Raw genomic sequence first — 24,825 nt, forward strand, 5'->3', positions numbered from 1 at the left:
AGAGGGAGAAGCAGGCTCCATGCACTGGGAGCCCGATGTGGGATTTGATCCCGGGTCTCCAGGATCGCGCCCTGAGCCAAAGGCAGGCGCCAAACCTCTGCGCCACCCAGGGATCCCACTATGTATCTTTTTAGTATCTCCCATAGTCATGGTCATGATACACTGTCCTATGGATTCTTAAATATAAGAAATTGCCTTATAATAATGATTTTAATGCTTTTTTTCTACTAATTTTATCATCTGTGTCATTTCTGGATCAGTTTCTGTCATAGGTTTTTCTCTTTTTTTTTTTTTTTTTTGGTTTTTCTTATTATTTTGAGTTCTATTTTCCTGCTTCTTTTTGATTAGATGCCAGACTCTGAATTTTATCTTTTAGGTACTAGATATTTTTATATTCCTAAAAATATTCTTGAGCTTTGTCCTGGCATGTGGTTAAGTTACTTGGAAACAGTTTGCATTCTTTGGGTCTCGTTTTAAGCTTTTTTATGTTGGACTAAAAGACCCTTTAGTCTGCAGTTAATTTTGACCCACTACTGAGACAAGACCTTTCTAAGAACTCTAATATCTCGTGAATGATGAAGTTTTCTACCCTGGCTTTTGGGAAGAGACTGTGTATGCCCAGCTGTCTGTGAGCTCTGAGCATGGGTTCTCTCTTATGTCTTCTTGTCCTTGAGTAAGTTTCCCCCAAACTCGTGTGTTGACAAGGGTTCAGCTGAATGGTGGAAGGAGCTCTCTCTGTGTGGCTCACTCTTGTCCAGGACCCTGTTTTCTCATAACTGGCTTCCTCTCAGTTGCCCTCAGGAATCTGATAGGGGTAACATCGGGCTCAGCTTTGTTTCTTTTGTCTCTCACTGTTCCACATTTCCTCATGGCTGATGTCCTGAGAGCCATCTTTCCCACCTATTTTGAGTTGTTTCCAGGGGGAGGGTAAGCCTGCTCCCCGTTATGCTATGTTGACCAGATGTGGAAATCATTCTGTCCTAGGCTTTAATTAAAAAATATTTTTTTAAAAAATTTTATTTATGTATTTGTGAGAGACACAAAGAGAGAAGCAGAGACATAGGCAGAGGGAGAAGCAGGCTCCCTACGGAGAGCCTGATGTAGGACTCCATCCCCGGACTCCAGGATCATGCCCAGAGCCATGCTCAACCAATGAGCCATCCTGGTGTCCCCCTCAAAATTTTTTTAAACAGAATTTTTTTTTTTAAAAAAAAGGCCTTAAAAAAAAAAATAAAAAAATAAAAATAAAAAAAAGGCCTTGTCCATTCACTCACAGTCTAAAATTCCAGAGATAGCCACATTCAACTTTTTCTTGGTATTTGTCTCTGGATGTTGCACCTTTCTCTGCTGCTCTGCCCAGGGAGACCTTCTCTGACACCCTGCTGTCTGAAACAACACCCTCATTCAGCTTTGTGTTGTTACCCTGCTGCCTAATTCTCCACAGGACTTTTGATTTCCTGACTTCACCATATTCATTCATGTGTTTATAGTCCGCCTCCCTCACCAGATAGAATATATGCACTTGGAAGCCTGAGCTCTTGCCCCTTTTGTTCACTGCTGAATCCCCAGACCCTAGAGCATCTCCTAGGTACATTGTAGTCACTCAGTAAATATCTGCTAAATAAATAATTAAATGACTGAATGCCAGATACTGTACTACATGCTTTCCCAGGAATTCCTAACTTAGAGGTGGCTAATAGCTACTAGGAGTTTGCCAAGAGAACAGGAAAAAGGTTTTCCAGGCAGCAGGGACAACATGTATCAGGAATTATTTAAAAAAAAAAAAAAAGAAAGAAAGAAAGAAAGAAAGAAAGAGAGAAAGAAAGAAAGAAAGAAAGAAAGAAAGAAAGAAAGAAAGAAAGAAAGAAAGAAAGAAAGAAAAAGAAAGAAAGAAAGAAAGAAAGAAGAAAGAAAGAAAAACAGCTGTGGAATTCAGGAAAATAAGGTTTATTAAATTGATTCCGTTTCTTGCCTCACATTGTCCTAGAAATTCTAATTAACCAACTTCCTTTACAAGATATTTTCCCAGAACTTAAAAGAAGTCTGAATAAGATTAGGTAATATTGTACATTTTTAAAATGGCACCATAATAAAAATATTAGCATGAAAATGTACCACGCAGGGGGTGTGTGTGCGTGTGTGCGTATAACCCTCCGACCTTGCCACTCCCTTGAATTGAGTGACTGAAAAGTAGCTTTGGAACTTAGGAATGGAGCCATCTGGTCGATAGAAGGAATGACATTCCATGAGGCAGCCGCCGTGTAATGTATCTTATCCCTGGCCTTCGACAGGATGACCCAGTAGGTTGAGCCTTTCTGAGTCTTCTACTTTCTCCTTCCACGGATTCTGCAGGAAACATGCCAATTAAAGTGGTGGGTTTTATGATGAAGCCTCATGTAACTGGACTCAGAGCATAACTTCATTTCTTTCCTGCAGTTCAGCAGATGGAAAGTACTTCTACTGCTCCCACATTGTCCTGATTTAACTCTGAGGCCTGACACGACAAAGGACTCTGTATTCTATTAACCAAGCTCGTGTGTTGAAGCTGAGCTGCTTTTGTTTGTGTTTCTCAGGGTGTTTTCCTCATCCTATTCCTGGCAGTGTCTTTGAAGAAGAATTTTCTTTGGTGAATTAGTAAACAATATTTTTCTAAAAAATAGTATACATATATCTGAGACTTTGAAGCATATGGGTATGTTTTTAGAAGAGAGTATTTTCACTGGTTAGCCAAAGAAAAGTATTTTTGGAGAGGTTTCTTGAAAAATTGAATGTTAATATAAGGTATTGATTAAATTGGTAAATATTTACTATTTGCTTTAAGAAAAGCATGTTTCTTAAGCTGAGTCATACAATAGAAGATTTTCTGATTCAAAGAAGTGCAAATCTACAAATACATTTTGTGCTTGATGATATAATTTTGTCTTTTCAAAAAAGTCATATTATATATGAGGTAGAAATGTAGAGCCATAGGGGGTCTGTTTTCATAATGGTGGTACATGACCTTGTTTTTTGTGTGTTAACTTCCGTTTTCTTTAAAGTTAGCATGCTTTTAATTCTTTTTAGAGTCCTGTGACCTCAACTCTAGTTTTTTTCCAGAAGGGCAACTGAAAAAAGAAATTAGGCTTACTAATTAATTGAACAATATTCCATCATCTTAATTACGTCCTCATCTTGCTCAGCAAAACAAGAGTCAAAGACAAACTCTTGAAAATAACCGATCACCTTCTCTTCCATTCTTGCCGAGCATCCTTCCCCTACCCGACCTTAGCATTGTGTTTTCAGGAGCATTTCACAATATTTCTCATCCCTGGCTCCCAGTCTTGACCCACTGACCTAAGAATCAAGAAAATGTCATGTTAGTGCCTACTAATTAGTGCACCCAGAGAGCCTTTTCTTCTGGCCTTTCAACCTTCTGGAGGTGAGAGCACAAGCTGTCACTGGCATCATGCAGGGAAAATGAGCCTTTACTACATTTTCCCTGTTTTGCAAACAGCAGAACAGGCCCAGCTGAGCCTATAGATGAATATGCAGGTTAGGAAGAAATTAACCTAAAATGCACTGCTGTTTGCCTGATTGTCTTAGAGATGACACAGCACAGCCGTCGTCATAATACCCATAATGGAATGCTGGGGCCTGCCATTCCTACCAGACGCTCGCTGTTGTCAAAACGCTTTATTTCGATACCATTATACTCATTTGGTGAAATAATTCTAAGGGAAGAATGTGCTCTGATTAGAAAGTTAAGGAGCATGTGAATGCATTTAAGTTTCTGTTGTTTTTCGACATGTTAAAGGGATCCTTCAGTTTGTACTCACTAAAGCATTTGGCTTGAGTGCTCATTAATCAGTGCTGTTGGACGAGGGTCTCCTGAGCCTTCCGGGTTTTGGGGAATCAGCTACTGTAATTAAAGGGATGAAATATATCATGGTCACAAACTTACCACATCAGACCATTGAGGGTTTTGAACTGGTGGAATTAATCTTTTTAATTTTTTCTCCTTAGGTGTTTAAGATAGAAGTGCTAATGAATGGAAGAAAACATTTTGTTGAAAAAAGATACAGCGAATTTCATGCCTTGCACAAAAAGGTAACTTTTTTTTTTTCCTTTTTTCCTCATATGGTAGATGCTGTAAGGTTAAGATGGTTTCCTAAGAGCGCAAATAGTTCTTGGAACAGTGTGATTTCTTCTATCATGATTTCAGTTTTCTTTTAAAATAAATTATTCAGTCCCTTAAAGGTGTGCTTTCTGGGTAGGCGGATTTTCTATTAAGATCTTTTACATAAATAGATGTGAGGTGATAAGCTGTTTGCAAGGTACTGCCCTGAGTGTTAGAGATTCACAGAAAATTAGACTCAGACCTTATTCTCTCCACGAAACAGACTTAACATGCTTTACAGAAAGGAAAGAAAGAAGCAGATAAAGATTTTCCAAGGAGAAATTTAGTAAAATCAACTTACACTTACATGTTCCTAGAAAAGATAACATACATGGCACCTGTATTCAAGGATTCTTTGGCAAACCTTTCAAAGGAGAACATGTACAATTCTTTTTGAATTGAATTGATCTCTACAAGATGGCTGTTCAAGTTCTTGGATTTATTTCATTAAAAGATTTAGATAAAAGAAATAAGAATACAGAAGAAATAGCTGAGTTGGGAGAGAAATAGTCAAGAATAGAAGAGTGAATATTTTTTATTTTCTACCAAAATTTAATGTTTTGTGGGTTAGAAATTACTACTGGGGTGCTGACATTACCTTAATCACTAGACAGAGCTTGTGAATACATATACGAGTATATGTGTATATACTCATATGCATGAATATATATATTTTATACACACACACACATACACACACACATGAAAGTGTGCCCTAATTCATTTTCTTCACTTCTGTTCTTTTATTAGGTAAGAAGTTAGATGGGAAGATACTAAGTAAATATGTTAAGAAAGATAGTCTATTCGGGGATCCCTGGGTGGCTCAGCGGTTTAGTGCCTGCCTTCAGCCCAGGGCGTGATCCTGGAGTCCTGGGATCATGTCCCGCGTCAGGCTCCCTGCATGGAGCCTGCTTCTCTCTCTGCCTGTCTCTCTCTCTCTCTCTCTCTCTCTCTCTCTCTCTCTCTGTGTCTATCATGAATAAATAAATAAAATTTTAAAGAAAGAAAGATAATCTATTCCTTTAATTTCGTTAAAGACCTCTTAAATTTTCTGGGAACTGACAGCACATAGATGACATGATGGGGTGCTTACTCTGTATTAAAAATTCTTTAGTAGTTTTTTAAAAATTAAATTTCACCACTTTTTTTTTTAGTCAGAAGAATGGAATACTAAGTATAAACTTTAACAGGATATTATTGAGAAATTAGTGCAACTCATCCCCTCTGTATACTTTTCTCTTATGAAGGGATAATTTATATACATGTCATTCTTCAGTTAAAATTTTGTTAAATCCAGATTTGCTTCCAAGGGAAACAATGCACGTGGATGTGGATATAGACCAGATGTTGCTGTTAGCCTTTACAAAAGCTCCTACCAGGGGGTCTCAAAGAGGAACAAACCTGGAGTCTCTGACTCCATGCCTTCTCTGTTTTTGTCTGTTTGTGTTGCAGTGAAGCCGATTCTAGGGAGATTTCTTCAGGGTACTTCATGAAATAAATTCTTACACTAATGTTAAAACCAGAGCTCCACCCCCTGCTCAGCCTCTCAAGAGCAGAGTACAGACTAGGGGGCTTGTCACATGCCGGCTGTCTTCCTAACCTCCCAGCTCACCATGACCTCCACACAACCTAGCTGTCCTCACCAGATACTCCAGGACCAGCTCCGCACCAGGCACAGCTGGGTGACTGCCAATTAGGCCCGCCCTGAGCTTCTTACCAGTGCAGGGTCGGTCCTCTGGTTCTCTACCATGATCTTATTTTCTCCCCAGTGATTAGGGGCAGTTCTGAGATACTCAGAGTCAGAAAAAATTCTTAGGTTTTCTAGGACCTTTCTTCAATTTCTGCAGTTTCTGGTAATAATTTTAACCACGATTAAAGTCATATAATCAGGCCTACCAAAGCTGAGAGGAAAAATCCTCAAATTTCTCAATTTTGCATTTTTAAAACATCCTGACAGGGGCACAGAGATAAAAATAGCTTTGTGAGGCAGTTTTAGGTATGTATTTACTGACTTCTGTATTGGGTATTGGAGAGCAGAAAGCTGCCAAAAGCCTCCTTCACTTGCCCTAGTACAATTGGATTTGATTTGGCTAACAGGTTACTATAGAAGATAGTTAAGTCTAAATCATGATAAGGTGTGAAAAAAGAAGAAATCTGTAATCTTGAGTGTAAATGATGTTAAGAATTGAAATCAGCAAAAATTTACTCAGAATGCACAAGCTTTACTGATTGCTACTGCCATGTTGTACAACTTGACTGTTTTATCACTATTTCGATGGCCCAGTTTCCATATTTGAATTTTGTGATGCATTTTGAGTGTTATATTTTTATATAAAATATTTTCCTTTTAAATTCAGTCAAATCTCTTATTTAATCTTCTTGAAATACTCGACTATTTCTGCAGTATGTGTGGTTTGCCCTCTTATCAGTGTTCTGGTTTTCCTGACATTTTACATCATATTTTTTACTTGTTAAGTGTTGGGCCAGAGTCCCCACGTTAATTCTGAAATGATATATGAGCTCTTAAACCAAGTGCTTTGCATCTTTAGAATACTAGCTACATGGCTCTTCTCCATATTCTACAAACGGACAGAAATGCCTCCTGGCTTGTTGTCAGGCTGATTTTGAGACAGAAACTAAGACTGTTACCCATTTCACAGTTCATCTGGTTGTCTAAGGAAAGTTCTTGATGATTATAACTTCTCCTCAATTTTTATAATTGTTCATATTAAAATACAAAAATAATATCCCAGTTGTTTACACTTTTCTTAGGTTTTCTTTTTTTTAGAAACATTCAAGAGGTTTTCTTTTTTTTCCCCCTTTCTAATAATTTTTAGACTCTAAAGCTAAACTTTGCAGGAAGTTTGGGGACAGGAAAAATAATACATTGTTTTACATATTTCTGCTATACTACTATATTTCCTATTTTCCTTTTCTTGATTTTTTTTTAATTTTTAAGTAGTCGCTTTACTGAGTCACAACCTATGATCAAAATCACAACCCTGAGATCAAGAGTCAGTTACCCCACTGGCTGAAGCAACCAGATGCCCCTCTTTTCTTGAATTTTTCATGGAAGCAAATAATTCTGTGCTAACCGTGTTCTTGCATGATAGTAACTATGGTGTGGAAGTTAAGTGTGTAGGCTTTGGAAGCAGAATGCTTCTGAGCCTGCCTTTACCTCTTCCTGAATGTTGAGTCCCTGGAGCAAGTTATGTGGTCTTTCTGTGTCTCATGTTCCCCATTTGTAAGATAGGAATAATTACAGTACTAACTTCATAGGATTATTTTATGAGCTAAATGAGATTGTGTGCATCACGTAAAATTTCCAACTATTAATAGCCTTCATTAGATCTAATCTTTTCCATGCTCAACATGGTTTCTTTACACTAAATTACAAAAAGAAGTATTCTCTGTCAAAGGGTTTGGATGTTTTTACCGCCCCTTGATGTATGTTGCCAAATTATTTTTAAAATGGTTCTAGCAGATTAAAAACACAACTAGCACATTTGAAAGTATCACAAAATCTTGTCAGATTTGAATATTACCCGCCCCACAATGATACTTGTTTACTTAGCAAACAGTGTATGTTGCCTTGTTGCTCTTTTCATTGGTATGTTTTAAGTTCGTTTAGAAGTTGTATTCCCTCTTTTTGGAATTGTCTTTCTGCTGGAGTCTCATTTGCTTCTGTCTGTTAGTTTGTGTGGCCTGTTAATAAAATGTTAGCCACTGGCTGAGAGTATTTTTCATACAGGACCTTATGGCTATGATATTTGTTTTAATTTACAAAAGCTTTAAATTGGTATGTTATCTGTGAGGTCAATTTTCACTCTTTCGGATTTTGGCTAACATCAGTCATTTCTTCCAGAGCTATGATGAGTATTTGATTCCATTTTCTTTCCTTCTTTTTTTTTTTTTTTTTAGATTTTAATTTATTAAAATTAAACAGAGACATAGACAGAGGGAGAAGCAGGCTCCCTATGGGGAGCCTGATGTGGGACTCGATCCAAGGATCCCGGAATTAACAATCTGAGCCAAAGGGAGACACTCAACCACTGAGCCACCCAGATGCCCCTGATTCCATTTTCTTTTAGCTTTTCTTGACTGATTCATTTCATAGTGTGCATTTTGGACCACCTAAACCGGCATAGTGTTGACTGAAGTGCACACTCTGGGTACTACCCAGACACACAGAAGCAGAGTCTCTCTGATGGAGTCCATTAATCTGTCTGTTAAACCAGCATCCCACATGATGAGTCTCCCAGTGCCTCTCGACATTTGACAGATCCTCTTGTGTGGTTATATTTTTAGATGCATCTCTTAGACCATCCTCCCCACCCACCCTTTCTCCATCACAGGCACAGAAGCCGCAAGGTTTGAAACCTTGGGGAATCTCTCCTGCTTTTCTCTTACCTCCCATATTCAGAGACTCACCAAGTCCTATTGACTCATTCTTCCAAATTTCTACAATATGCACTGCTTAACCTACCCCTTTCTTCTCTGCCCTCCCAAGCCAGAGTCTTACTATTTTGTAAGTATTGCTTTAATTGTTTTGACTCTTGTCTTCTGATTCACTCTTTGCTATAATTCAGTTTCCCTAAAGCATTATTTACATCTTCATCCTCTTGCCCAAATACATTGAAGTGGGTCCATATTGTCAACCTATCATGGACATTGATTCTCAAGGCCAGTAATCCTAGAGTTTCTGTTAGTTTGTTTTTACTGGTAGGGTTAATAACCACAAACCTAGTGGCTTAAAGCAATACACATTTATTATATGTGGACAGCGTCATGATCCTCCTGGGAGGCTCTGGGAGAGAATCCATTTCCCTGCCTTTTCTAGCTTTTAGAAGCTGCTCACAGTCTGTGGCTTGTGGCCTCTTCTGTCTCTAGAGCCAGTGGTAAGGCCACTGCAGATTCTGATTCTGTCATCCTCTGTCCAGTCCCCACATCTCCCCTCTCTGACAGGGACACTTCAGCCTCTCCCTTGAGATTTGGTTGTACCTGCATAATCCCAGATAATGTCTCCATTTCAAGATACTTGATTTAATCCCACCCTTTGGCCATATAATGTGACACATTCTTAGGTTCCAGGCATCAGGACATGGACATCGTTAAAGAGAACCATTATTGTGTCAACCACAAACCCCTTTTCTGGTTGACCTTATTTCTCACTTTCTCATAAGAAGATAGCAGTGACCACCAAACTAGTCCTCCCATTCACCCCCTTGTATGAAAATCACTTTTTCTATCTTTGCCATGCTGAATGGCCTCCCTTCTGTGTTCTGATCCTTTCAAGCCAAAGTAAAACACTTGATGTTCTTTCATGTGGGTTTCTTTTTCCCTCATGTCTTTGCTCTTGGAACTCCTATTCCTTCATATATATATATATATATATATATATATATATATATATATTTTTTTTTTTTTTTAAGTAATCTCTATGCCCAACGTGTGCCTCTTACGATCCTAATATCGTGAGCAGGCATTTCTACTTAGTTTAAAAAAATCTAGGAGATCATTAAAATTTAGTTGTCCCTAGGTCTTGTCCAACTAGAAGACACATTTTTTTATAAAAGGGACCATATATTTCTTTTGTATCTTCTTCGCTGCTTCCTAGTATTGGGCACATACTAGGCATTAAATAGGTATTGGGAAAATGGAATGTTTGGAGGACATTATGCATATTTCTGAATTACTAGAGGAATATTTTGGGTGACAAAAAGGGTTTTTATTGTGGGGTTTGGCTCACTGTAACTTCCATCCCAGGTTACACTGAAAAGTCCTTTGTAGCTCACCAATCCTAGGTGGGAACACCACCAGCATCACGCTGAAATCCTAAGCAAGCCCCTCCCCTGGTCTTCTCTCTTCACTCTTTGCATAATATCCTTTTTAAAAATAAAGTTAAATGGTTCCCTCCATACTGCTCAGGCCAGGCTGTGGTGACAGAGAGAGCTTTGGGCTTGTGTGTGCAGCGCCCCGTGCTACAGCAACACCTGCCCACATCCCCTAGAGACAAGCAGGTTACCACTTTGAATGGTGGTCCTTGAGAACAACTTTCCTCCCTTGGCCTCCAATCATGGGAGTGGGGAGAAAACTCAGCATGACCAACTGCTGAGCTTATGCCTTCCCAGCTGTTTGCTCCAGGCCAGAGGTTTCAGGGAAATATGGTGCTGATGCATTACTAAATTAAGCGTCTTCAATCTTGTTATTGCCTACTTTTGGCTTGAATAAAATATTACATTCTCATATTTAAACTAACAAAGTACACATTTCACAGGAATCCCAAGCCACCATATGGGGTTAAATCAGGAGTACAGCACCATGTACAGTGTTTCCAGAGGGAACCCTAGGGATGTAGGGATGCCACAGTGGAGTGAAAGAATGAATTTTACCCCAAAGGCTCCCCAGGTCTTTCCTTAACCTCTTTGTTCTGGTTCCTTCTTTTTATTCATGTGCTTGGGATAGGTATTTGTGTTCCTTTCTTAAAGTGGTCATTATTGGGGCATCTGGGTGGCTCAGTTGGTTAAGCATCTGACTCTTGGTTTCAGCTCAGGTCATGATCTCAGGGTCATGGAATCCTGCCCACACCAGGCTCTGTACTCAGTGTGGAATCTGCTTGACGTTTCTTTCCTCTCCCTGTCCCTCTGCCTCCTCCCTACACTCATGCACACATGTGCGCACTCTCTCTCTCTCTCTCTCTCTTTCTCTCAAATAAAGAGATAAAATGTTTTTTAAAAAAACAGAAAATAGTCACCAGTTTATTGGTGGCATGTCTGTGTGGAGTAAGTTCTGAATATCTCTTTAATGGTATAAAAACGAGGGGATCCCTGGGTGGCTCAGCGGTTTGGCGCCTGCCTTTGGCCCAGGGCGGGATCCTGGGGTCCCGGGATCGAGTCCCGCATTGGGCTCCCAGCATGGAACCTGCTTCTCTCTCTGCCTCTCTCTCTCTCTCTATCATAATCAATCAATCAATCAATCAATCAATCAATCTTTTTAAAAAATGGTATAAAAATGAAAGGAAGGGGCACCTGGCTGGCTCAGTTGGTGAAGCACGCAACTCTTGATCTTGAGCTTGTGAGTTCAAGCCCCATGTTGGGTGTAGAGATTACTTGAAAATAAATAAATAAATATTAAAAAATAGAAATAAAAAGGAAAGGGAGTGATCACTCCAGGCACAGGGGATGGTGCTGGCAGTATTGCAAGTATTGTGGAATCTGGTGGCTATCCGCGTGGATCGGAAAGGCTGCGTGGCTGGACGCAGCATGCCCAGAACAGTTAATCATCCGATGGGATGGCAGAGGAGTATTTATCTTGTGAGCAGCTGAGCCCTGCTGGAAACATATTGTCTTGGATTTGTCTCTCCTCATCTAAAGCAATTCATTACTCACCTACAAATGCTGTCACAGGTCCCTGCAGCTATGATGATCGTCTTCCTCCATACTCCTGACATAAATAAAAAGGAAAAGTGTTTTCAGTACTGTATCTTCAAGATTTAAAAAAAGAGAGAGAGTGAGAGAGACAGATAATGGAGTTGATTTTCTATTTTACAATGTAAGAAATGTCATGATTCAGTGCTTTTAAAGGAAGTTTTTTAGGTTTAAAACTGAAACCGAATAAGCTTATTTACCACAGAATAACTTAGCATTTTTGGCTTTGTTTCTGTTTGAGAAATAACCTCACGTGGTATAGAGGTGAGATACGTATTTATTCCCTTAGAGACAAACAAATTGTTTCTCCCTCCCTCCCCTCTCTCTCTCTCCCCCTTTCCTCCTCCTCCCCCTTCCTCAATACTGGATCAGTCTCATCAGTAAATGAACAAGTCACAGCATTTCCTACTTAACATAATAAAGCCCACGTTTGACACCATGCATCCCTCCTGTGCTGCCCCATTACTCTCCTTTTTTCATAGAATTCCTTGAAAGAGAAGTCTGCTTTTCCACTTCTTTCTCCCTCCTTACCCAGTGTTTGATCCCTCAGCCTCACTGAGTATGGTCTGACCATGCCTGCTCCTTGGAGCACTTGGCTTCCCGAAGGTGCAAGTTTCACCCCTTGCTCGGTCACTGCCTTGCTTCTCTGCACGGCCTCTCAGAGTTGGAGGTCTCATCTTCTGTTTCAGCGTCCTGTTGCAGCGTAACAGATCCCCACACACTCAGCAGCATAAAACAAGACAACTATATCATTTCAGAGTATAAAACAAGACAACTATATCATTTCAGAGTTTCTGTGGATCGGGAGTCTGGGCATGGGTTCTCTGGATTCTCTGCTTAGGGCCTCACCAGGCATCATGATGCCTGGGTGTCACCAAGGCTATGATCCCATCCAGGGCTCAGCGTCCTTTTCCAAGCTCATATAGGTGAGGCTCAGTTTCTTGTGATCTTGGAACTGAGGGCCCTTTTTGCTTGCTGACTGTTGGCCAGGGGTGGCTCTCAGCTCTTTGAGGCCGATCCCCAAGTCTGAGGCATGTGTGTGTCACATGGCCATGCCGGCAATCCGCTAGGACTGGCTCTCATAAAAGGCAAACCTGAATCAGGGAGTGATTATGCTACCACAGTCACAGATGCCATCTTAGTCCAGGGGAAGGGATTCTGTAGCACATGTACCAAGAGGCAGGGATCTTGGGAGCTGAGGATCCTGCCATCAATCATAGTGATTGTTTTTTGGTCCATGCCAGTGGAGAAGCTCCCACTGTCATGTCGTCTAGTTCCACGGCTCTAGAAACCACCTATGTGTCTGATGCCCAGATCTATAGACTCATATCTACCTGCTTGCACTTTGCTTCCATTTGAATACCGCATGAGCATCTTAAAATCGCCAAAACCAAACAGTGGGTTCCTTTATGCCAGAGTGATTTTTGGTTGGATGTAATAGAAACTTGACTAGATCTCTTAAACAAGTGAGAGATGATTCTCACACTGCCACAAAACTAAAAGCAGTCAGTCCCAGTTGATGTAGCAGTTCCACAGTATCCATGTTCCGAGCTCCTTTTTGTCTTTCTGCTTTGCCATCTTTACCTTTGCACATACCTCGCACCCTTCTGGTTACAATATAGCTGCCGTCCCTCCAGCCCTTGCTTCTGCATTTCTGTCAGGAAGAAGAGCCTTTTTCTTTTTTCTTTTCTTTATGGCTTTCTTTTCTTTCCTTTTCGCCTTTCCTTTCCTCTTCTTTCTCTCTGAGCTAAACCAGAGCCCTACCCAGTAGACTTAAACTATTTCATTAACACCTCTGTTACATGGCCATCCTAATGACAATGGAACTTGGGAAATGAAGACCTTTTGCCCAGCGTGTTGGCATTCTGAATGGCATTGGGTTTTTGTTTTTTTTTCAAAAAGAGGAAAGGAGTGAATATTGGGTAGGCAGCTAGCAGTAATAGCTGTAAGCCCTACTCATATAAGATTAGACTTTGCTACAAGTAACTCTAGAGCCAAAATAATGGTGGCATTCACAGATAAACACTTATTTATTTATTTATTTAAGATTTTTTATTTATTTCTTAGAGTGAGCACAAGCAGAGGGTGGGCCGAGGAAGAGGAAGGAGACTCCCCATCCCGGGACCCTGGGATCATGACCTGAGCTGAAGGCAGACGCTTAATCTACTGAGCCACTCAGGCACCCCACAGATATACCTTTATTTCTCCCATGTAAATGCCTAGGGCTGGTGTGCCTGTTTCACCGTCGTCAGGGACCCAGGCTCCTGTGGCCCTCCCACTCTCAAGGGGAGGCTTGTCCCTCATCCTCAAAGGTGATGGCTTCCTGTCTGTCTAGCCATCACATGGTGGAGTCAGCCAGTGGGCAGAGGAAGGGAAAGAAGGAAATAGTCATTCCCTGTAAGAACACTGCCTGAAAAGTGCACTTACATGTCTTTGTACCTACCTTCTGCCAGAATTCAGTCTTAGGGTCCCACACAGCTTCAAGGGAGTTTGGGGAATGTGTCCTTTATTCTGGGTGGTCATGTACTCGACCTGAAAATCAGGTCTGTTCTGTAGAAGGGAGGGACAGTGGATCTGGGGAGACAACTTGTGCTCCCTGCCACTTTCCCTGAACCTGGTTTTCTACCACCTTTCAGGAAACAGCAGGCAGGTCATTCAAATACAGCTGCTGGGTGAAGCCACACACCTGAAACAGCTAGGGACCCGGAGTCATTCTGAGCATCTCTTCTTTCTACATACTCCCACAGCCTCTCCTTGTCCCCACATCTGCTGCCAGGACCATAGTTCGAATCACCATGGTCTCCTGCCTGGACTTCTTCTGCAGGAACTTCTGACTGGTCTCCTGCACTGACTCCTGCCCTATTATAGTGCTTCTTGCTGTGGGATGTAGCATGACGTCTACAAAGTAAACTTCTATCCAGTCATTCCCCTGCTGCAGATGTTCACTAAGCTTCCCATTTAAAATGATATGCAGTTTCCTACGTAGCCTTCACATCCCTCCTCAGACGTTCCCATATCACACCGGCCCCCACCTCCCACCCCATCCTGTTATTCTCTGGCCCCACCCTGTTTTATTACCTTGTATATTGTTTCTTGTCTGCCTCCTGGTATGTAAGCCCCATGAGGGCAAGAGTGTCTCTAGCACTGAATTAACATGTAGGAGGGGCTCGTTGTCTTCTGCTCCATGACCATCACCAGAGCCTTTTGCTTCCCCTTGAATTTAGCCTTTCTTTTCTTTTCTTTTCTTTTTTTTCTTTTCTTTTTTCTTTTCTTTTCTTTTCTTTTCTTTTTTTTTAAAGGATTTTATTTATTTATTCATGAGAGGCACAGAGAGAGAGAGGCAGAGACACAGGCAGAGGGAGAAGCAGGCTCCATGCAGGGAGTCCGATACGGGACTTGATCCCAGGACTCTGGGATCACACCCAGAGCTGAAGGCGGGTGCCCAACCGCTGAGCCACCCAGGAGTCCCCGAGCTTAGCCTTTCTAATAGACAAAAGAAAATCTACTTTAACAAAACCTAAAATTTATTCGTCTTCTCCATGCTGTCTCCTGCATGGAATCAACCTTCTTCAGAAATTCCCCTATTCAAATCCGCTGACCGTTTGCTTACCCCTAGAGCCACAGTTCTGTGGGCATGGTGTGCCCAGCTGTCCTTGGATTCCCTTCCTCATGCTGATGGGGCAGAGCTGTTGGGTTGATCCTGTTCTTTCTCTTTGCTTTAATCTGTTTTCTGGAGTTATGTCCTCAACTTTCTTTGTATGAAAGAAGTCATAGGAGGTAAACTTTTTGAGGTCTTGAATGTCAGGAAATGCTTTGGATCTCCCACTTAATTGGTGATGGAAATACGTTCTCACGTTAGATCTTTGCAGCACTGATGTCCACCGTTGCTGATGAGAAGTCATCAGCAGTGGCAGCAGTTCTCCTTCTGTGCTCATCAGCAAATGTTTTCCTGTGTCTTCTCTCTGTCCTGGCTATCCTGAGAGCTCACAGATAAATGTCAGTAAGTGCGGGGCTTTCAAAGTATATTATGCTGGCACGCAGTGGGTTCTTAATCTGAAGATCTGAATCAGGTCACATAATTTTTTTTTTGAAGATTTTATTTATTTATTCATGAGAGACACAGAGAGAGAGAGGCAGAGACACAGGCAGAGGGAGAAGCAGGTTCCATGCAGGGAGCCCGACGTGGGACTCGATCCCAGGTCTTCAGGGTCAGGCCCTGGGCTGAAGGCAGCACTAAACCGCTGAGCCACCCGGGCTGCCCCTCACATAATTCTTTTATTGTTTCTTTGAGTATTTCTTTTTTCCTTTATGGAATGCTTACTGGTTTTGTATTAAACTTCCTATATTAATCCTTCTGGTGTTTTTCTTTTCACCTAACTTTGCTCTCCCTCTCTTTTTTGTGGAGTTTGAGAGACATCTGTGATTTTATATTCTACCTCTTTTAATTTTTTACTTCTCTGTCATGTTTTTAATTTCTAAAAAAAAAGGTCTCATTTTTTTTTACAGCAATCTCTTCTTGTTTTATAGAAGCAATGTCTTCTCAAATCTCCCTGCAGGTACTAAATAGTTATCAAAGATCTCTTCCATTATTTTATTCCTCTGGGGTTTGTTGTTCCACTTCTTTTTCTTTTCTTTTTTTTTAATATTTTATTTATTTATTCATAGAAATGCAGAGAGAGAGAGAGAGAGAGAGAGAGGCAGAGACACAGACAGAGGGAGAAGCAGGCTCCATGCAGAGAGCCCAACATGGGACTTGATCCAGGGTCTCCAGGATCACGCCCTGGGCTGCAGGCGGCGCTAAACCGCTGCGCCACCGGGGCTGCCCCTCCACTTCTTTTTCTAATCCTTTCTTTTCCACAGTGCTTTTTCATAGTCTTCACTCTGATAGTTAGCCTTCATTGCCCAACTAGATGAACTATTCTTGGTGTTTGTCACTGGTACCTTTGCCTTGGCTACACAAGCCCGGGTCCTCTGTGGGGTGTGTCGGCTAGAGGGCTTCATCATAAGGAGTGAGAGGAGAGACCAGCTGTTTGGCTGGGGACCCCACGATAGGATAAGTAGAATGGCAGACACCATCATTCAACCCAGATGCTTCATTCATTTTCTTTAGGGACAATGACACTTCTTTGTGGGCTAGGGTTGGGTGTGAGTGCTAGGGACGCAACCAGGTTACTAGTGCCCCTGCTTGTAACCATGCCAGTGGACCAGCCATGACATTGTCTCATTCCTCTTCTTGGCTCCCCTCTCTTCTCATACTAGTCGTGAGCACAAAGCTCTCAGGTTGGCTGAGAAAACAGTGCTCCATGGTATTTGCGATCTCTTTCTTGAGGTGGTCTGGCCAGGGCATCCTCTGCTCTGTTATTTTCATTAACACACTCTCACTTTGTGTCTTATAGAAAGTTCTTAATCCCTCTCTTGGTGATACTTTTTCTCTGCCCCTTTGTTTTCATTCTTCTGAGTCCCATTACCTTTGGCTTTTTGCCTTTTCTTTTCTTTTCTTTTTTTTCTTACTTTTTGGATGTCTATCAGGGTTAAATTCAGGTACATAAAACAGAAAGTCCAAATACCAGTACCTTTAAGGGGGGGAAAAAAGGATTATTTTTGTCTTCTCAAAAAATAAGTCTGGGGGGTGGGCAGTCCAGGGCTGTTGAGGCAACTCTTGGAAGTTTTCAGGCATGGCTGCTTCTTCCTTTCTGTTCGGTCATCTGAAACACCTGTCGTCTATCCTCAGAGTTGCTCCATGGTGGCTGATGGGTACTGCAGCACCAGCCATCATTATCACCTCCATAGGAAGAAGGTGCCAGGGGATGAAGGGATGGAGGCGGGGTGAAGTAGGACAGAAGGTGCAAGGCAGCTGAGCTGTTCCTTTTTTTAAATTTTAATTATTTTTTCAATTTCTCCACCAAACATGAGGCTTGAACTCACAACTCCAAGGTCCAGAGTCGCATGTTCCACCGACTGAGCCAGCCAGGTGCCCTGAGTTTGTTCCATTCTAAGAGTCCTTATGAAAAGCCCTTGGAGACTTCTGATTACCACTGTCTTCCACTCTCTGCAGAGGGGTTGGGAAATTTAGCTTTCTTGGCTGAATTTAGCTGGATACATTATTACTCCTGATAATATAGGAGCTCTATATTAGAGGAAAGCATGAGAGGAAAGCAAGGAGAGTGAATTTGTGGTTTGCAGCTAGCACTTCCATGTTATTATTTTAATGGCACTCAGTGTATGGAGTGAGGGGGCAAACACAGGCTCAGCCTAGTGTCTTGAACTGGAAGTGCTAATCTGGGAAATACAGAGACTCCTTCTTTGTGCAGGTTAATGATAAATATATTCTTATGTACGGGAAGACATTTTCACTACACTTTTAGCTGCTAGGCTTTTGATTTGCTCTTGATTTGCATGTGTGGTAAAGGAACAATCCATGATGAGAAAAACCTTTGTTTCTCTTGAGTTTTTGAAACTTTGAAAAACAGCTTTGATTTTCTGAGCTGCTGTCTAGGCTTTTTACACTATGATAACCCTGCTCACACCCAGAGTCTGGACATTCAGGTGAGAACTTGAGTTCGAGAATTCCTGCCATAAGTTCTCACTTTGCTTTCCTGGCACCATTTCAAATAAGCATTTGGGGTTAAGCCCTTGAGAAGTTAGTGACCTCCATCTCAACCACCTGTAAGTGACAGGTGCTTGCTACCCTGCTCTCTTATCTCCCGCTTGCTCATGACCTGCCGCCCTCCCCTGCTTCTGGGATCTGTAATAAACCTTCTTACTGTACATCCTTTCTGTGGATATAATGAAACAGTGCCTTTAATCAGAATGAGCCCATGGGGTCCACTTCCCCAAACTGGGAGCTCAGAAGCTCAGGGCTTTTGCCTCTCCTCCAGCAGGTCATAATCTGTATATTCTTAATCCTGACACCAGCTCTGGCTTCCTGCTACACAGTAGGTTTTCCAAGTTTTTAATTAGAACATTAAACTTCATTCCATTTTAGTCGGCATATCAGTTTCACATTGCTGCTGTAACCTATTAGTGCAAACTTAGTGGCTTAAAACAAAACAGATTGATTTATTTTTATCCTTCTTGAGATCAGAAGTCCAAAATGAATTTCACTGGGGTAAATCAAGGCATCACAAGGCTAGAGGGGAATATTTATTCCCTTTCCTTCCCAGCTTCTAGAGATCACCTGGGCTCTAATCTTAATCCTTCTTCTATTGTCAAAGCCACCCATGTGGCATCTTCTAAACTCTCTCTGACTCCGACCCTCCTGCTTGCCTCTTATAAGGAATCTTATTATTACACTCAGCCAAGCTGGTAATCCTCCTTAAAATCACTCTATATTTAAGACCCCTAATTTAGTCACCTCTGCAAAGTAGTTTGCCATGTAAAGTAACATTCACAGGTTAAGGCGCAATGTCATAGGATATGCCTACCACAGACAGCTCTAACTCAAGTTCCAATAGAATTTTTCTTTTTTATGTGGTTCCTTCATACTGCTGCCCAGAAAGGCTGAGCCGAGAACCATGATGATTTTTCTCGAATAGAATTTGGACCTAATTATTAGGAGCATTGCAACAATCAGTGTTTCTGTTATAAAAATCTAAAGTTTATTCTATTACAGACTTGAGAAACTTTCCAAATGGTGTGGTCTAGTTCATATGGCATTTCCAGTGGGATGGTTATAAACATTGCATTTTATTTTGACTTTTTCTGTGAAATAATACATAGAAAGGCTTTTTGTCAGAAAAATACTTCTGAACAAAATTTCTTTATATTAATTGATTTTGGAAATTATAAACTACTTAGCCTCTATACAATGCATTTACTGAACTTTTTTTTTTGCATTTACTGAATTTCTAATTTTTCAGGAAAAAATAATTCCAGTCTGAAATACTAGATAATATACAACAATAACAACTACCAGAAACACAAAACTCTTCTTCTAAAATCCGAACATTTAGGACAGCTAAGTAAATAGGGTTTTTAAAAAAATATTTTATTTATTTATTTATTTATTTTAGAGAAAGAGAGAGAAAGCTCGAGTAAGGGGAGGGATACAGCAAGAGGAGGGGAGAGAGAAAGAATCTGATTCTGTGCTGGGGAGGAAGCCTGACATAGGGCTTGATCCCAGGGCCCTGAAATCATGATCTGAGCTGAAATCATGAGTCAGACACTTAACTGACTGAGCCACCACGTATGCACCCCTAAGTAAAGAATTTTTTAATAAAATTTAGATATAATTATATTTTCCTCTGTCTTTTTATTAGAGATAGTAGTAGTTCATTTTCTTTTATTGGCTTTCCCCCTTAAATTATGTCTTTATAATTGAGACTTTTTCTGTATTTTTTTCTGTTTCTGTCTTTATAGCTGAAGAAATGTATAAAAACTCCAGAAATCCCTTCTAAACATGTTAGGAACTGGGTCCCAAAAGTCTTGGAACAACGGCGACAAGGTTTGGAAACATATTTACAGGTAAGATGTATTTAGATCCTCAGTTTAATATTACTGTCTTAGTATTTTTTCTCAAAGCTAATAGATGAGATACAAAATAGATTAAGCAATCAAACATTCTAGATTAAAATAAAGAATGTGCAAAATTATAAATATGTTGTTAGTTGGTCCTTTTAGCTTTAATCAGTAATAATTTAGATTGAGGAAGTGAAAATTTCATGTACAGGTAGAAACTGATGTAAAGTGGGTCTGTCCATTTTTTAATTGAGCTCTACAAATTACTTAGTTTTTGTTTTTTGTTTTCTCTCTCAAGATTTGTTGCTTAATTCAGCCGTTGGGTTTTGGTTGTTGAGGACATAGAGAATCTGAATTTTCGTTGGGCTTGACTCGTCCATCTGTGAAATCAAGTTGAGAACAAGTGTCTAAAAATTGCCTCTGATGAAGTGCCGACTTCTTTGCAAATTAGAATATGTTTTTTAAAAGAATGCGTAAGCACTCTTTACTTAGCACTTGTCCTAAGTAAAAAGGAAAAGCAAAGGAAAGGATGGAACAGTGTCAACTTCTCTTAGTTTTAAAATACAAAGGGCTAGAAGCTTCAGATAAATATCCATGTAGTTGTTAATCCACAGTGCACCACACAGGGCAGATGCTGGCACGGCTCAGGCCAGTTGCTCAGCCAGGATGCTAAGCATTTGAGAGGCAGATGCATGGGAATGACCCAAGTGAACATAGCTGAGAGGAAAGGAAGAGAAGAGCTGGACTTCACCCAAGGGTTATGGATTTATCATGATGATCTATCTATCTAAGACATGCTACATCACAGAAACAGCAGCTCTTACTGTGCTTTCCATTATTAATATCTTGTAACCTGTTTAAGCTTTCACCCTATGGTAGATTCTGTATAGGCAGGTAGCTGGAGGCTCTGGGAAGCCAGCATACTGTTTGTGTGACCAACTTTTTCTGGGTGGTTTGCCTGTATCACTGTTGGTTAGAAGTTGAAGAGAAGCTGTCCCCACAGGTTTATACTTGGTGATAAATTTAGATGACCCTCTCCCAGTAGAAAGATGCTAACAGTCTCTCCATGGCCTTGTTTAGTTTTCCTGGCTTGTTCACTGAGAAAAGCCAACACGCTGGAGGCCCTGCAAGCATCTAACAAGGGCTCTCTTTACTGTTTTTGTTCATCTGCGTTTGGGCATGGTGGACAGATCCTTCACTGCCTCCCCCTGGAAGTCAGAGATGAAAGGAAATGGGTTCCACAAATGATAGGAACGTGTGTGGCTGTGTCCCTTGAGGCTCTATATATGGAGCTGTGAGACTTCCAAAGCTGCTGGCAGCACTGCCAAGCAAAACCAAACCAAAAAAAACGAGACTTTAGACATCGGATGTGAAGGGTAAAAATTCATGTTCTCTATAATTAAATGGAATAGGTAAACAATGCATTCTTATAGGCCACATTTTCCACAGATACTGTATATCTTCAGGCTTTCCTTGTGAAGCATGCTTTCCTCTTTTTCCTCCCACTGTATTTGACACATGACTTCCATTACTACTTAATGTAAACATTTTAAGTTGTTTGTACTTTGGATATAACTATCCAGATAAAATCATCTGGCCCCAAGAGAAGTTTACAGTGACTCTCAAATTGAGCTTAGAATTTTCTATTCTCAGAAATAGGGCTTGAAAGATGTGGTGAGGGATTGGGACAGCTTGCTTCTTCTTCTGCATTTAATATTCATTTTCTAGTCACTATGGTCCCTACGGAGGTCATGGGAGCTCTCTCTTCTCCCTCCTCTGGCTGATTGTGTTTGTGGGCAGTGGGAGCTAGGTAGAAGTTGAAGAGATGAGTGGGAATGCTTTACTGGTCCTAAGTGAACTGAAAACCCTGGGTCACATATCATTTTTTTATAACTTTTGGTGTTTAAGTCTCTTTAAGAGTCTTGGCATGGCATTGGACAGGATGGCCCTGTTCTGGCCCACAAATCTGAAAAAGTTTTCATACCCACAGTCATAACATTTCAAGCTCACAGTGCTATTAAAATGTTTTCTAGTCCAGCCTACCTCCTGCCCTTCATTATATCCATAATTATACTTCTGGCCTCGGTTTCTACTCTTAGAACAGGCAGATTAGCACTTGAGAGGGCCGTAGAAAACACTTCCTCCTCTTATCCCACTAGTACTTTCGGGACAATGGGTGAGTAGAACAGAATTCCTAAGGTCACTCTTCTATTTCAGTGGTGAAGAAACTGAGGTCTAGTGTGGTTATGCAACTTGCCTCACTCCCTAGAGTTGATTAAAGACATGAACTGAAATTTTAGTTTCTAAGTCCCTTTTCATTCTGCATTATAGATGTTTCTAATTTCTTAGCCTTAACATAGTTTTACTTAAGGATATATTAATAATCATAAAAGAGAAGGCCTTCTAATCATAAGCTGCCATAATTTAATTAACTAGCTACCCCTAACTCCCTTGATAGGTTGATAGATTGGTGATTTTTTATTTTTGTTTTGTTTTTATTTTGATTGGTTATTTTTAAAATCTATACCTTGAATATATAGAATCCTATGAAAACTGTCAGTATGCATCTGTTTTCCATGTTAAGTCATCTGCAGAGAAACCCAGATCTTAAGAAATATATTACCTGGCATGTCCCATACTGATTTGACCCTCAGACATGGTTTATAGAAGACATTTTACTTTGAGATGACTTCCTGTCTTTCCTGAGACCCCTCTGAAATAAGAGTGCAAAAACTTAACAAGGAGTGAACCTTCATAGTTAAGTAGTAGATGGGCAAGGGAAAGAGGGGATCATCAGAGGAAGAAAAATGTTTAACAACTTTCTGGAAAATGGAATGTTCTGGAAGCATATGAATTGTAGCAGAGAGCAGAAGGCAGCAGCCCTGAGAGCCTGCAGTAGAGGCAGGAATAAGCCTGCCCACGGCTTTGCTGGAGAAAGTCTAGGCTTAGAGCCATCAGGTAAAAATGCAAACAAGTGGGCCCATTCAGAGTAAGCACATGGGGCAGATGTCTTGGCCACTTGTTCTCTATAGAATACAGGCAGCTTGATGTTTATGATGGGCAAAAAAATTTGCAAGACCTTTCTCTTCAGGGCAAAATAAAACAAGGGTGCCTAGGTGACTCACTGGGTTAAGCAACTGACTCTTGATTTAAGCTCAGGTCATGATCTCGGGGTCCTTGGACTGAGTGCATCATTGGGCACTCAGTGCTCAGCATGGAGTCTGCTTAAGGATTCTCTCTTACTCCCTCTGCCCCTCTAGCCCTGCTTATATTCTCTCTCTCTCTCTCTCTCTCTCAAATAAATCTTTAAAAAAGACAAAATAATATGCAAAAATATTAAATAGAATGAAGAGAGCTAAGGCTTCTCATGTAGATATAGGACCCCGAGTTCGATTCCCTTCCCCACCACCTTAGCCCAGAGAAGAGCTGACCAGATCGCATGCTCTGCTCACATTGTCCTTCCACTTGGAAGGAGGTCTGACAGACCTTCAGAGGAACCCCCACTCCCCCAGGTCCCTCAGTAATGCTTTCTTCAGTGAGACCTGATAACCAAGGATTGCCAGGCCTTTGAGGAACAAAAAGACCAGATGAACTGAAACACTGACTTGTCAGGAAAGAGAGAACTCAGAACACAAAATACACCCCCATAATTGGTTTTAATAAATCCAGAGAGCTGCCCAAAGGCCTTACAGCCAAAAGATAACACTAGGAAACTAAGAGGAGCAGTCGGGACACACAGGACCTGTTAGTATTTATTGTGTCCTCCAGCCGAATCATTCAGTAGCTGTACTTCACTTGGAAAATTGTTCATAAAGGACAAATACAAAATCTCCCCAACAGAAGACGAGACACACTGAGGATCTATCCAGGTCTAACATCCTGGAGTCCTAGAAAGAAAGATGAGGGGGAAATACACCAGTAGGGGAGAGAATAATCAAAGGAAAAGTAGTTGGCCATTTCCCCAAGCTGGAGGCGGTGAGCCTTTACATAGACAAGGTGCTTCGAGGGCAGAACAAGAAGAATGATAGAAGCCCTCCAAGACATAGACACACTGGCAGAATTTCAGTGTGTCAGAGATGAAGATCTGTACTCTTCCAGAAAAGAAGAACAAATGGTGGGCAAGGTTGAGGTTCAGTTGTGGCTCTGTTTCCTTATCTGAGGCTGGTTCAATGGGCAGGTCCCTCTCTCTTCTTCAGTAGTAGCGTCATATTGCAAGCTGGCTTGGTTTTTATTTTTATAAAAGGGTTTTATTTATTTATTTGTTTGTTTATTTATTTATTTGTTTGACAGAGCGCACCTAAGTAAAGTAGGCAGAGCAGCAGGCTTGGTTTTTAGATGGCAATTTTTCACGGGAATTTTTCATATATCACTTGTTGCATCTGTTGCTATGCTGTGAGATTTATGTTTCTTAGGAAAGGACCCACATCTTATGTCACTTTCTTGAGAACAACAGAGGATTATGTTTTCATCTTATTTATAAGGAGGTAACAACAGTTAAATATACCAGGAGGGATGACTGCGTGGCTCCGTCAGTTAAGCGTCAGACTTCGGCTCAGGTCCTGATCCCAGGGTCCTGGGATGGAACCCCACATCGGGCTCTCTGCTCAGTGGGGAGCCTGCTTCTCCGTCTCCCTCTGCTCTTCCCCACACACATACATGCGTGCACTCTCTCTTTCTCTCTCTCAAATAAATAAATGAATACATTCTTTAAAAATATATACAGGAATTGTTGGGAGCTAGACTAAAGTGTCTCATAGAAATCATGATTAAGAATAAGCTAAAACA

General features: G+C 40.9%; 1 protein-coding gene across 2 annotated transcripts in view; it reads left to right on the forward strand.

Moving 5' to 3' along the window:
* The window catches only part of SNX24 (sorting nexin 24), a 159,794-nt gene that overhangs the window by 81,606 nt on the left and 53,363 nt on the right, over window positions 1-24,825 (forward strand). For both annotated transcript variants that reach the window (XM_077911423.1, XM_077911422.1), the window contains exons 2-3: window positions 4,003-4,086; window positions 19,942-20,046. In XM_077911423.1, coding sequence (XP_077767549.1) covers window positions 4,003-4,086; window positions 19,942-20,046 — 189 coding nt within the window. The remainder of the gene's footprint in view (window positions 1-4,002; window positions 4,087-19,941; window positions 20,047-24,825) is intronic.

Source organism: Canis aureus, chromosome 10 (assembly GCF_053574225.1).
Source record: "Canis aureus isolate CA01 chromosome 10, VMU_Caureus_v.1.0, whole genome shotgun sequence".
NCBI lineage: Eukaryota > Metazoa > Chordata > Mammalia > Carnivora > Canidae > Canis > Canis aureus.